Source organism: Tasmannia lanceolata, unplaced genomic scaffold (assembly GCF_043159265.1).
Source record: "Tasmannia lanceolata isolate RefF3 unplaced genomic scaffold, GAP_Taslan_0.1 ptg000006l, whole genome shotgun sequence".
Lineage (NCBI taxonomy): Eukaryota > Viridiplantae > Streptophyta > Magnoliopsida > Canellales > Winteraceae > Tasmannia > Tasmannia lanceolata.
The window spans coordinates 4,550,586-4,564,210 of record NW_027518683.1 but is presented as its reverse complement, the minus strand read 5'-3'; the positions used below and the strand labels follow the sequence as shown (position 1 = coordinate 4,564,210).

The 13,625-nt window shown below is 39.8% G+C and overlaps 1 protein-coding gene across 1 annotated transcript; it reads left to right on the top strand.

The window, feature by feature from the left end:
- The first annotated feature begins 1,819 nt into the window (after positions 1 to 1,819).
- CYCD1;1 (CYCLIN D1;1) lies at positions 1,820 to 5,215 on the top strand. Its single transcript, XM_077381710.1, has 6 exons — positions 1,820 to 2,234; positions 2,838 to 2,924; positions 3,526 to 3,624; positions 3,718 to 3,919; positions 4,063 to 4,193; positions 4,280 to 5,215. Exons 1-6 carry the CDS (start codon positions 1,992 to 1,994, stop codon positions 4,487 to 4,489), a joined length of 972 nt encoding a protein of 323 aa, XP_077237825.1. The 5' UTR covers positions 1,820 to 1,991; the 3' UTR covers positions 4,490 to 5,215.
- The last annotated feature ends 8,410 nt before the right edge of the window (positions 5,216 to 13,625 follow it).

Below are 13,625 nucleotides of genomic sequence, written 5' to 3'. Positions count from 1 at the left end.
CATAGAGAGGGTGTCCAACAAAAATCAGCTCCATAGGATCATCCTAACCCTTCAAATTGTCCAGTAGACCCCGATGAGTCCGAGTTAACCAATTGGGTTTAATCATCATTGTCTGCTACTAAGTAGGTGGTCCTCACAAGCTATTTGGACCCAAAATTTACCATTGTAATAGAGTAAACTCGGCCCAAACCCATTCATCTTTTTGGCAAAACCAATGCCTAACCCGGGCAGTTCTAAATTGTAGCCCTCTGTGTTCCAATAAAAAACAAATAAATAAAGACTCCTTTCTGTCTTCTTTCGCCATCAGAGGGGTCAATTCATTTTCCCTCTCTAAGCTGTTTGTGAGAAGAAGAGTGAGAGGCTGCTAGTGTGGTATGATGGTTCATACAAGTTGTAGAGAAGAGAAAAAAGGAGATAGGAATTTTGATAGGGAAAGAGTCACTTTTCACTAGAGAAAGTGAAGAATAATGGACAAATGCACCAAGAGACAAATCCTATATTGCACACAAGTAGGAGGAGAAAAAGAAGTGCACCTCCAATCACATTTCCCCATCCCTTCTAAGACTGAGGGTCCAACTCAGGTCGATTTTTGGGAATTCGGGTTGAGTTTTTACCATAAAATGGGGTCAGGTTAGGGTCGATTCATTTTCATAATTTACCAAAAGCTCAATCCACCCCGACCCAAACTGCACCCCTACTTACTAAAGACAACCATACCCTATTTTGTTAATTCCCAACACCTTCTCTACCCAAATCCCTCATCATATGTCCCCATGGGTAAATACTTAGAGTAATTATCATACTATAATACAGCACAAGTAATACGATATGTCAGCTTTATGGCTACTCATTTGCATTGACTCTACACTCCGTTTTGGTATTGTGGTACCTCTTGTCCAACCTCATACTGGATACGTTAATCACCTTTTTATTTTCTAAACGGGTCCTTTTCAACATCAGGCAATGGCATTTCTGGTATTTCGCTCCAACGGGCATTTTAGTAATTAAACAATCTCTCTCTCTCTCTCTCTCTCTCTGCTGGGTGAAAGTGAGAGTGAGAGTGGGACGTCCTGTTAACGTGGCAGGTAAAAAGGTAAATATGAGAAAGCGATGGGGCTTACGTTAGGCAGAATAAGAGCCACCCAATTTCGCGGGAAGAGATCCCGACCGTTGGTTACACATTCCTTGGATCGATCAGATTTGAAAGGGAAAAAAAAAAAAAAACTGAACATAATTTCGATCATGGTCGTTGGTGGGTCGTGATTTACGATGGCCCACCTATTATTCGGACGGTGGATGTGATTGAAATACCTCAGTCTATCCACGGTAGGGCCCACCATAATGGTTGATGATAAGATATTCACTATTTGGCATCTAAATCATTCACCCAAATGGATAGATGTCAGCATGAGGATAGATCATATGTGCATTACATTTTTTATTTTATTTTATTTTATCACCATCCAATCAATACGAGGAAGTAGGGCCCACTAGCTTCGATCATTTGAGGAGGTAACTAGAATTAGAAATTAGAAAATAAGTGGGACCCGCTATCAGATCTTGATCGAACAGTGGTGAGATTTACACATAACAAAAGCTTAACGAAGTACGAGCATGTGTGATTTACCAATCATTACCTTTCTTTATTAGAACTTAATTCGGTTTTATACCTAAAAAGCTGTGATTATCTCTTAATCTCAGTTAAATTTTCTTCCTAATTAGCAGTTTGTGAGAGGATTATTTTGTCACATTGAAAATAAAATAAGGACAAAAAAAGCTTCTTATATCTATTTATTTATTTATATATATACGGAGAGAAGAGATCGGAGTTTGATAGGCATACAGACTCAAAGCAGACTCAAAAGCATCTCCGCCTCAAGCAGATTTCCCGGCGACTTCTCCGACGACTTTTCCGACACTTTTTCTTGCATTTTCCGTCGGGCGTTTTGGATCGGAGATGGAAAGAGGATGAAGAGCTGTTTCTTCTGGCTATGTCTCTCACGTTCCCTGACTGCTTCTCCGACCTCCTCTGCGGGGAGGATGCCGGAATATTGGCCGCCGATGAGCCGGAATATTCTTCCGATCTGGAATTTCCGGCGGATATCGAGGAATCAATCGCCGGATTCTTAGAACTCGAGGGAGTGTACTCGCCGGGATTGGATTATCCGGCGAGATTCCGGTCGAGATCTCTCGATGCTTCCGCTCGGAAAGAGGCTGTTGCCTGGATTCTCAAGGTATTTTTTTTTCTTCCATGCTAACATGCGCCGGTTTCTGTAGCCCTCTAACTTGCGCTTCCCCGGGAGGGTGACGAAACTGTTCCGTCAGTTTGGCCAGATTTTGCGCGAGAATCTTGTGGCGCATGTTAGCTATCTTTTGGTTATTGTTGTTAACTTACGCAGGGGACTTTCTGTCGCTTAATCCGAGCAAGCATAGGAATAGGCAAAAATTACGGATCTGCCATGATCCTAACATGCGCCAGAAGTTCTCAACCGCAAAAATTACGGATCTGCCATGATGCTAACATGCGCCAGGAGTTCTCAACCGTTGGATTTGTAGCCGCCGTTTGTTAAAATTACTGAAATATCCCTGACGGAGTGACGGCGCTGGTTTGCGCCGAAGAATAAAAATATGGAGATGATAAATTCGCACCCGCTGTAGGATAATTCGCACCACTGTTAACTTGATAAAAGCGTTAATGTCTGCCCCATCAATTCACGTCCAAGGAGTGCGGATTATCCTACAGAGGGGTGCGAATTTAACATCACCCTAAATATATTAGACATTCACCGTTTGTTTTGTATTTAACCGAAGGTGATAACCAGATGATTATTTTGCAGGTGCATGCTTTCTACCGTTTCCAACCGTTAACGGCGTATCTTTCCGTTAACTACATGGATAGATTCCTCTCATCTCACTGTTTGCCGGTAAGCTGCCGTCACCGTCAGTTAAACTGCAGGTCAACAGTCTCCAAGCTCTTATTTATTGATAATATTGTCGTGTAATAGGAAGAAAATATCCAAAGCTTTTTGTCTTCTATGAATAAAACAAGGCTACTGATATTGGCACTGCCATGTTTTAATAATTGCACTATTGTTACCGTGTTTTTATTATTTAACCAGATTTCTAAGGTTATTACAATTCCCAAACAGATCTTAAATGCCAATCACTGACCTAAAACAATTGTTTTCATTCCTATGAAATTACTGAAAAGTGTAGGAAGCATTAGGTGTACTATGATATAGTGTTAAAAATAGGGTACTGATTTTGGCACTACTATGTTTTGATAATTGCACTAAATCAGCTCGTCTTTACTTTTTAATTGGCTTATGAGAGATTTTTGGGAACGGTTACAACCTTTTACAGCTGTTTAAATAATAAAAGACAAAAATGAGCTAGTGCAATTATTAAAACATGGTAGTGCCAATATCAGTAGCCTAGAAATATTATATATATATTTTTTATTAAGTAAGCTTTTCTAATTATCTTGTAATATTTATTAATAAATTTCTCGTATTATCGCCACAGCAAGCGAATGGATGGCCAATACAGCTCTTAAGTGTGGCTTCCTTGTCCTTGGCTGCTAAAATGGAGGAAACCCAAGTCCCTTCTCTTTTGGATCTCCAGGTACCCACCTTAATTTTATCTTTGTAAATATCAATTCCATTGATTTTTATTATTTTTTTCTCATTGCACTATCAAAAATCATTGATTTCATAGGTTGAGGGTGCTCGATTCATCTTCGAACCTCGGACGATTTGCAGAATGGAGATTCTCATATTGACCACTTTGAACTGGAGACTTAGATCCATAACACCCTTTACCTTCCTTGAATTTTTCGCTTATAAGGTTGATTCCAATGGAACCTTTATTAAGTTCTTGGTTTCGCGAGCCACTCAAATAATTCTAGCCATTATCCAAGGTAGCACATATAGTATTTTTATGGATGGTTTCCTTCGATGTAAGATGGGCATAACAAACATTATGCCCATTTTATATTAAAAGAAACAGAACTAAAGAAATGCAGTCTTTACATCCATCTGACACTTTATTGATATGACACAGAGATTGATTTCCTAAATTACTGGCCATCATCAGTGGCTGCTGCAGCCATACTTTGCGCGGCCGATGCAATCCCAGACATATCTATGGCTAATCCTAGGAACTCGATATCGTGGTGTATTGGCATGAGCAAGGTAAGTAAGTAATTGTGATTATGGTTATGGGGTATGTCTAAAACAAAGGACTGTATCAATTAGAAAAACCTATATCACTTTTGCAGGAGAGGATTATCAGTTGCTACCAATTAATGCAAGATATTGTGGTCGATAGCGGCCGGAGAAAGCGCCCTAAAGTTCTACAACAGCTCAGAGTAACAACCCCGGCCGGCACGGGATCAGGCGATTTGTCTTCCTCATCTTCTTCCTCTCCCAACAAAAAGAGAAAACTAAACAACTGCTTATGGGTAGATGAAGACAAGGAAGGACTATAAAGAAAAAGGAAATGATAATAAAAGTTGTTGAATTGGATAAAGACAGAATCCTCAGCATTTTTAAGAGGATTTTGAGGTTGGATTGAATTAACTAAGTGATGTGGATTAGTATAATTGGATACGTTTGGGAGTTGGGAGACTTGAGAGTTTTTTTTTCTTTTCTTTTCTTTTCTATTTTTTTCTTTCTGGGTATTGTTATTTGTTAATGTCTGATGATGAGATTGCTGATTCCCAAGGGAGTGGAATTATTTTATTTTATTTTTTGTGTGAGAAAGTGAGAGAGACATAGGAGGGAGATATGTTTGTTTGTGGAGTGTAGAGGAGGTGGGGATTGAATTCAAAGGCAGCATTGATTGTTGAATGAAAGAGAAGGAGATGGTGGGCCATGCAGGAGTTGGGAAAAGAGACATGATGTGGTTAGGTAAATAAGGGAGAAATGGAGTATTGAATTGTCTTGTGAAATAGTCAAGCTTCACACTCAGTCCACCATCATTGATTCAACTACTTCTTTTATTAATGGAGGAGACATATATAGCTCAATAGGATCTGAGCTGTTTGAGTATGTGTCTACGTACAGCTTGTGCGTAGACACTTAAGTGTGCTTGGAGGGGGGCAAATGCCTCTTTCCAATGGCCCAACTTTGGCCTAACAATACTACAAAGGTCTGGGTGACCTTTAAGGCGTGTTGTATTTCAATTCATTAATGAAGCTTTATATGTTTCTATACTCTCTCTCTCTCTCTCTCATTCTCTGTATGATATTTTTATATACACGCAACATAATTGATAGTTTATGCATTGAAAACGACTTGTTTGACACTCCCGTCAGGCCGTGACAAACAAATGGTTGTTTTCCTGCTTTTAAAAGCGTTACCCTGCTTCCCCTCTCTCCTTTTTCTAGTACCCATCTCTTTTTCATTTATTCATTTGTGCTTTCTTTCAACTATACGGACAACTACTTTCAATAGTGCTGCCCCAACCAGTTGTTATTTTCAGGAAAAAACAAACGAGGAGTGCAAATATCATTTCCCATAATTATACATATCTAAACTCAGTGTATAAACTCGATGAATTAAACGAATAAGACAAAATCTGTTGAACAATGAGCCTAATGTGGCTTCTGCCATGGTCCCTAGCAAATCCCTAATTATATAAATCTAAACTCAGAAGTGAACCACACCACTAAATTGCCCTAACAAAGCCCCAATCTTATTTTTTATAAGGAAATACCACTTATAGTGAAGGGATAAATATTACAATGTCATTGGGCATGAGGCGCCCAATTTACAAAGAATCCCTCAAAGCACCCAATTTTGCAAGCTGATCATCTTAATCATTGGCAATTTGAGAAATTACAGCCGAAGAAGACAAATTCAACCTTCTCCATGTCTCTCTAATCTCGTCCATAAAGGTGGCTAATCTCCACGAGCAATCACTATTGCCTTTAGCTCATGAAATGATGTTGGAAGAATTTTTCCCACTTCAACTAGTAAATTGTCTGATCGACTTCAATGGAATCTGCTAAACCAATGAAAATCTTTTAGTCAATTACCCACTTCATGGATGGTTAACGAAAGCTACATTCATGGTGGTGGGAATTATTTGGGTGGTAGAAATGGTCCTCAATCTATTCATGCCTTCATGGGTATTCACACCATTTTCTTTCCATTTCATTCCATGTAAAATGGGTGTAAAACAATTTTTACCCCCCATTTTCCACACAAAAATGTTCGTACAAAATTTATTCACACCGTCATTTCCACCCTTTTCTTTCCATTTCTTTCCAAGTAAAATGGGTGTGAAACAATTTTTACTCCCATTTTCCATTCAAAATGTGCATGAGTAAAAAATTTTAACGGCCTCGCAAGAAACAGTCTTGGTACTCTACCATGACACCTTTTCTTTTTTACTAAATCAAATTACCAACTTCAGGGAATAGTTTTAAATGGTTGTTAAACTAATTTTCTGTGGATTTTCTTTTCAAATTAAAAATTTTCCCTATATTCGAGAAAAATCACAAACATATACTGAACCCTGTAATTTCTTTTCCCATTTGCTTTCCCTAGATCCAAAGGGCCCCAAGTAAAACTTTTTTCATAAGAAAACATTGACAAAGGTATCCCATGCTATAAAGCTGTGTCTTTTTCTCGCGAAAATTTTTCAAGGGTTAGGTCGAACCATGAGGTGAAAGAGTGGCACTTGGGTCGTAATCAGTAGGGTTAATGGTTGGCTAAAGTCCAGCCCCACAAGTTTTAATGTAATGAACTAAAAAAGGTTACATTTACATTGTGACAAGATGCTCAACCCCCCCAATCATGTCACCTACCGAGTTAAAATTTCAATAACCTTAACAGATTCATTGACCAAAACAAGAAAAATGATGGAGAACAAAACCTTTAAAGAGGAAGTTTTGTGTCAATGGCAGCCATACACTTCTAATATCAGATAATCCAGACTGTCTATTATGGTGGTCCCTACAGTGGATGGGGGGTTGAACAATGATCAGGCCCATTGAATGATTCTAGCTATCCGATCAATGGCCTTTGGATGGATGGCAAAGAACTAGATCGCAATTGTCGACGTTCAACATGTTTCAATCTTCTGTTTACCAACAAATCTAAGAACTTGTATGCATAGCCTAATGCAATAAGGTGTCTCAAATTGTGTCATTTTTTTGGTATGAAAACTGGCCTGAGAAAATAAATAAGAGGTTCATGATAAGGACTTCTCTAGAAGTTTGCACATCCTATTACTACTCTTGCCCAGGCATGCTTAACTTTGGAGTTCTGATTGGATCAAGTATTTGTCCCGCTGTGATTAAAATCGAAAGTTACTAATAGGCATTTGTTCCTTTAATTTTAGGGCTACAACTTTGGTAGGGTCAGGTCGAGCTTTTGCTAAAAAAAATGACTTGAAATCAACTTGAACCCGACCTAATTTTACGGTAAAAGCTCAACTGGAATTCCCAAAAATTGACCCAGGCTGCACCCTTATTTAATTTGCGTGAAATAAATGCTAAAAGATACTAAAAAAAAGGAAAAGGTCAAATATAATTAGATGGACAGTGGAGCATATGAAGAAGAAGAAGAAGAAAAAGCGTGTCCTCACAAATCTGGGTATAAAATAAAGAAAAATCCACAAGAAGCAATGCCAATTGTGGTGAAAGCATTCAAGAAAATTGAATAACTCCTTGGGAGTCAAGTACATGTTTGTTGTAAATCCTAAGAATTTTCTTAAGCTTTTGAAAGTATCTCTGCTAAAGCTCTTTGGATTTTTTATCAAAGCATATGTTATCAAAGCTAAATTAAGAAGTAAGATCCAAAAACCCAGAAAACATCTAGCTACCACAATCCTGTCATATGGTCCCCTTGATTAGATTGGAACAATCTAAAACCTAAATCTACCACCTCCTAGTCTGCTTCAAAGAATTACAAAAGCAATTGTTCATGTATTCACCCAAGGAAAATTAAATCAAATCTCATATTATAGAGACGACCCATCTGGTAGATTTCAATCTCCACCGTGTACTGCGATCAGAACCGATAAAGAGTCATGGCCCGCCATGCATGTATGGAACAAACCTAAAAGAAGCTCCTGTGGGCGTGCGGTCCATCCATATTGAGACCCACCTCGTGTTTTCATATCTATGGATGATATCTGAAGTGGCTTTTGCAATGAATATTCTTCACACAAGTGAAGTTTCTTGCTTTGCTAAAAGAAACACAGAAGAGACATAACAATCGACATTTTTACCGAGGCCCCATTTAAAAGTACTCACAGTCCTTAACAGTGTCGCTTTGCTTTTAGTTCCTTCTCAGTCACATGTACCGAGAATCGTGTTGTGGGCCAATCCCTTTAGAAGCTACTTTCTTGCCAAAGCCCACAAGTTTTTAAGTAACCACGCGTGGGATTAGATGCTTTACTTTATTAGTATTCTTAACCTTTTCACTAATCCAGGTTGAAATACAATATTGTTAGGGTCCACTCGAGCGATGACCCATAGCACCTAGGGGTGCAACTCAGGTCGGGTTGGCCGACCTAACCCAAACCCAGTTTTAAGCTTAAAAAAATAAAAAGTTTTAAAAACCCGAACCCAACCCAAGTTGGGAAAAGTCAACCCGACTTAGGGCTGGCAATTTCACCCGTGAAAACAGGGATCTGCCCCTCCCCGCACGGCGTAGGGACGGAGACGGGGACGTGATTTTAAAAATCCCTGAAGTGGGGACGGGGGAGGGGATCGGGGTGGAGATGGCCCGGCCCTGTTTTAACAGGCAAGGCATTATCAATATCCTCTTATTTTAGTACTGTTTTAGTGTTTTTTTTTGTTAACAGTAAATATTTCTTTTATGCTATTGATATTGGCACTACCATATTTTGATAAGTGCATAAACAGAGCTTGTCTTTTTCTTTTTTATGGGCGTTAAAAACCTGTTGCCAGCCCTAACCCGATCCGAGTTGCATCCCTAATAGCACCACCTACACCCGTTCCAAATTATTTTTTTTTAAGCAAAAGCTCAACCCGGCCGACCCAAGTTGCAGCCCCTAGCGGGTCGAGGGAACTTGGATTATTGATCAGGGGGTTCCACCGTGTGGATTTGCTACTGAGGGAAAATCTGAATGATCGGATAAGAGTAACTGTCCAGTTGGTCCAAATATTGCCCCAAATTGAATCGAATCCATCCATTTGTTTCGGTCATTGATTTGATGGCCGGGATCGTTTGGTCCTGTGGTCCAATATGCTGCTTACATAGTGACGTGCCTCTTGGCGGATCCTAGGCATGACAGCTTGCATAAAGAGGTGCTTTAAAGACGAGAAAGCCAAAAAAATCTTTCCATGCTTACACATATCCAAGCAAGGAGTTTTTATACGATGAAAGGCCTTATAGTCCATTATTTTGAAAAAATAGGTTGCGCACATTAGAGGGTTGATCAACCTATGGAAATGATTATTGTGCCCTATTTAGGTCGTGGCCCATCTAATGGACGGTCTGGATCATCTTATGGTGTTGGACGTAAGGTACATTTTACTGATGGGCTCCCAAGAAAGACTTGATGATTTCTTCTTCTTCTTCTTCTTCTTCTTTTCGAGGATTGCTAAACTGAAAGAGCGCCCGCATTGGAGCCACGTCACCAAAATGGATTTATAACCGCAATGAAAAATATAAAAGTAAGGGAATAATAAATGCTATTTAGTGATGCGGCTCCAATAAGGGAGATCTTGCCCTTGGTTTTTGCAAGGACGCCCTTCAGTTTAGCATTCCTCTCTTCTTTTTTTTATTTATTGTAAGTTTGTAACACATACAGGGGGACATAGAATTAGTCTGGTAGAAATTTAGTTAGGAACACTGCGCAGGCTTCATAAATGGCTTCCTATAACGGGGCCAAGTGACATACCAACAGTTGCCTAACTTGCTTTTCTGTGGGACCCACTCTAACGTCACCAGTCACATTGACTAGTGATTGGGCCCTACTATATTCCCTTATTCAGAGGCTGTTCGGTTTGCGGATGATAGCGGAGATTTTTCGGTACAATCTAATCCAATGTTTGGTACTATTGGGATACCGGTTATGGCGGGAATAGCGAGCCCACGGCTCAACGACGTTCCCCAGCTTGTCATAAAAAATTGTCTTCCGTTCATTTAAGCTGTGGTCCAACAAACGAACGGTTTGGATCATCCTATGAAGTGGGCCCCACTGTAATTTTTGGAAAATACAGGACTCTATATATAATCTACGAAGGTAAGTCAAATTCTAAATGGGAAATGATATGTAGGCTCTCTCTCTCTCTTGTTTTTAACAAGGACGATCCACACTTTACTATTAACCACGTTTCTTATTGATTATTTGAAGTGTGTTGGGGATTAGAATGGCCCGCAAAAGCAAATTAGAAAAGTACAAAATAGAGATTAGAGTGGCAGTAATGAAAGAAGAGTGTGGATACTTCTCTTTGGACTTTTTACCCTTTTTTTAAAAAAATTTCCAGCTCCTATGTATAATTTTTGGTTTTTTAAAGCACACAAACCAATGTATTGATCTGGTTTAAAGTGTTTAGTGAAAATGAAAAAGAGAAGTGTCCACTTTCTGATGACAAAAGAGATGGAACTGATCAACAATATGCAAAAGTGATTATAGACGGGGCGCTGAGATGGGCCCATCTTTTGGAACAGGAACCGTTGGTGGGCCCATCTTTTGAACCCTACCCATACTTTTTAAAATTAACGCAACACCATAGGATGATCCAAACCGTCCATTTGACGAGCGACAAAGGTTGCATCCCAAACTATCATTTCCAATGATGGGGCCTACAGTTGGGCCTTAATGTTACTTAACGACCCTCACCTTAGGATGATCCAAACCATCCATTTGATGAGCCACAATGTAAATAGGTTGCGCCCTAAAATATCATTTTCATAGGATGATCCCAACCCTCCAATCTATAGAGGTAATATGCAGTTTCTCTTTAGATCGAAGGGTTAGGATCATCCTATGTAAATGATATTTTGGGGCACAACCTATTTACATTGGGCCCATCAAATGCACGGTTTGGATCATTCTACGTTGTGGCCAACCGTACGACTCAGAATTTACAAAATAAATTGGTATTTATAAAAGCTGGGGACTACTCTCTCTCTCTCTCTCTCTCTCTCTCTCTCTCTCTCTCTCTCTCTCTCTCTCTCTCCAGTTTTTTCAAAATGAACTATGGCCCACACCATAGGATGATCCAAGCCGTCCGTTTGATAGGCCACATCGCAAGTAGGTTGTGTCCCAAAAAATCATTTCCATATGATGATCCTAACCCTCTGATATAAAGAGAAACTGCTTATTATGGACTCTATAGATTGGAGGGTTGTGATCATCCTATGCAAATGATATTTTGGGGCGCAACCTATTTACATTGTGGCCCATCAAATGGATGCTTTGGATCATCCTATGGTCTGGACCATACACTTCATTTTCAAAAATATGGGTGGGGCCTACAATTGGGCCTTAATGTTATTGTACAAACCACATTATAGGATGATCCAAACCATGGACGGGTTGGATCATCCTATGGTGTGGACCATACACTTCATTTTGAAAAATATGGGTGGGGCCTACGATTGGGCCGTAATATTACTGTACGACCAACTCCATAGGATGATCCAAACCATGCATTTGATGGGCCACAATGTAAATAGGTTGTGCCCCAAAAATCATTTCTATAGGATGATCGCAACCCTCCAATCTATAGAGGTTGCATAATATGTAATTTTTATTTAGATCAGAGGGCTAGGATCAGCCTATGGAAATTATTTCTTGGGACGAAACCTATTTACGATTTTACAGTGTAGCTCATCTAATGGACGGTTTGGATCATCCTATGGTGTGGTGTTCATTTTGAAAAGTATGGGAAGGGCACGGCTCCTGTTGGGCCCACCAACTGTTCCTGTTGGTGAGAGAGAGAGAGTGAGGGAGAGAGAGACCGGTCAAAGGTTGGGAAACGCGCCAGATACGTTAAGTCTAACGTTTAGCCGTCGAGGGGGGAAATAGCCTCCGCGGTGGGTGGATATCAGCGCCCTTATAGACATATGATAAACTGTCCATCAAAGATAAAAAGATCACAAGATGCAAAAGTGATTACAGAAATCTCAATAATAAAGTACCCATCAAAGAGAAAAAAGATGTTTTAACATGATGAACCATAAAGCCATGAAAGAAGAGATGCTCTGAGCATCACGGCTGATGTAAGCCACCAAAAAGTGAACTTGTTTTTGTGCGACTAACTTCGTCGCGATGGAGGGTAGATATATATAAAGAGAAGGGGTTTGTATATGATAAAGAGTCAACACGTGCAACAAAAAAAGGCCATCCACGTGGACCCCAGATCAGCAACTGACCCAACGGCTACTTTTATTTTAAGCTGGAAATTCAAATGGCAGACCCTCACTTCCCTTATCCTTTATAGAGTCTCATCCCTCTCCTTTGAATGCTCTACAAAGTGAGGAATCCTATGAATATGCCCAAAAGCCAAGGACCCTTTTCCCCTCCCAATGAAAAGAAAAGGGGAGGCAGAATCTTCCTCTTTATCAAATCTCTTTCCTTGGAGAATTTCAGCTTTAAGGGGTGGCCATCACAAATACGATCTCTCAGCTTTCAAGTTTGCCTTTTGATTGTAAAAACATGCTCTTGGGGCTGTTGTAGGCCCTAAATAATAGAGTCAAAAGTCAGAATGATTCAGAATTTTTGGAGATGGATGGTGTTTTTTATGCTGAATGCAAGACAGAACTGCTCTCTCGAGTACGTGGGGCACTGTGTGCCTGTTTTAGAAAATCTACTCAAAATCATTTGATCTTGTGGGCAGTGCCCGAGTCACCTGACTCGCCCATTCACTGATCTTCTATGTGGTTGTAGGCTTGTAGCTACCTTTTGTTCTATCCCCAGTTGTTAAAAGACAGCTCGCTGAGTAGACTAGGAAGCCATTGAGCCAACTTGACTCGGGCCTATGAATGAGTTGGAAATCAACCTCCATTTTTTATACATGAATCTCTGTGGTGACCCCATCTGAGGCTTTCCAACTCACAGTTCTCCTCTTCGGATGCCATTAAAAAAAGGCAATGGGAACTCCATCGGATAGTGTGCGAACGACGCGCCGTTCTCCCTTTTTGCTTTGTGGTAGTGCCCACTGCCCACCTCCATTTGTGGATGAAGTGGAGACTGAAGGTCTTTGTTCAATCATCAGGAATCACCATATCCTCATGAAACCCATTATTATTATTATTATTATTATTATTCACTTTGATCCTGTCATAAAATTAACAAACACATTAACCTACAAAATGTGTAGAGGTAACAAACACATTAAGCTAGGAAAATGTGTAAAAGTTGAAGGGCAACTATGAAAATTTGTCAGCTAGGGGGTAATCAAACAGGAGATCATAGACAGATTCCAAGGTTGGGGAATGAAGATCCTGCCCTTAAAATAACAGCATCTATCTGCCTTGTATTTTTCTATCACTAAGTCTTCATATGCTGGTAAGAAAATGGATAATAGGTCCCTCCCAAATAGAACCTCCTCCCAAGAGGAAACTTTCAAGATGACTTAGAACAGGAAAAAATGACAAGTATGTTAAGAGGACCTCTAAAGTACACAGTAGAAT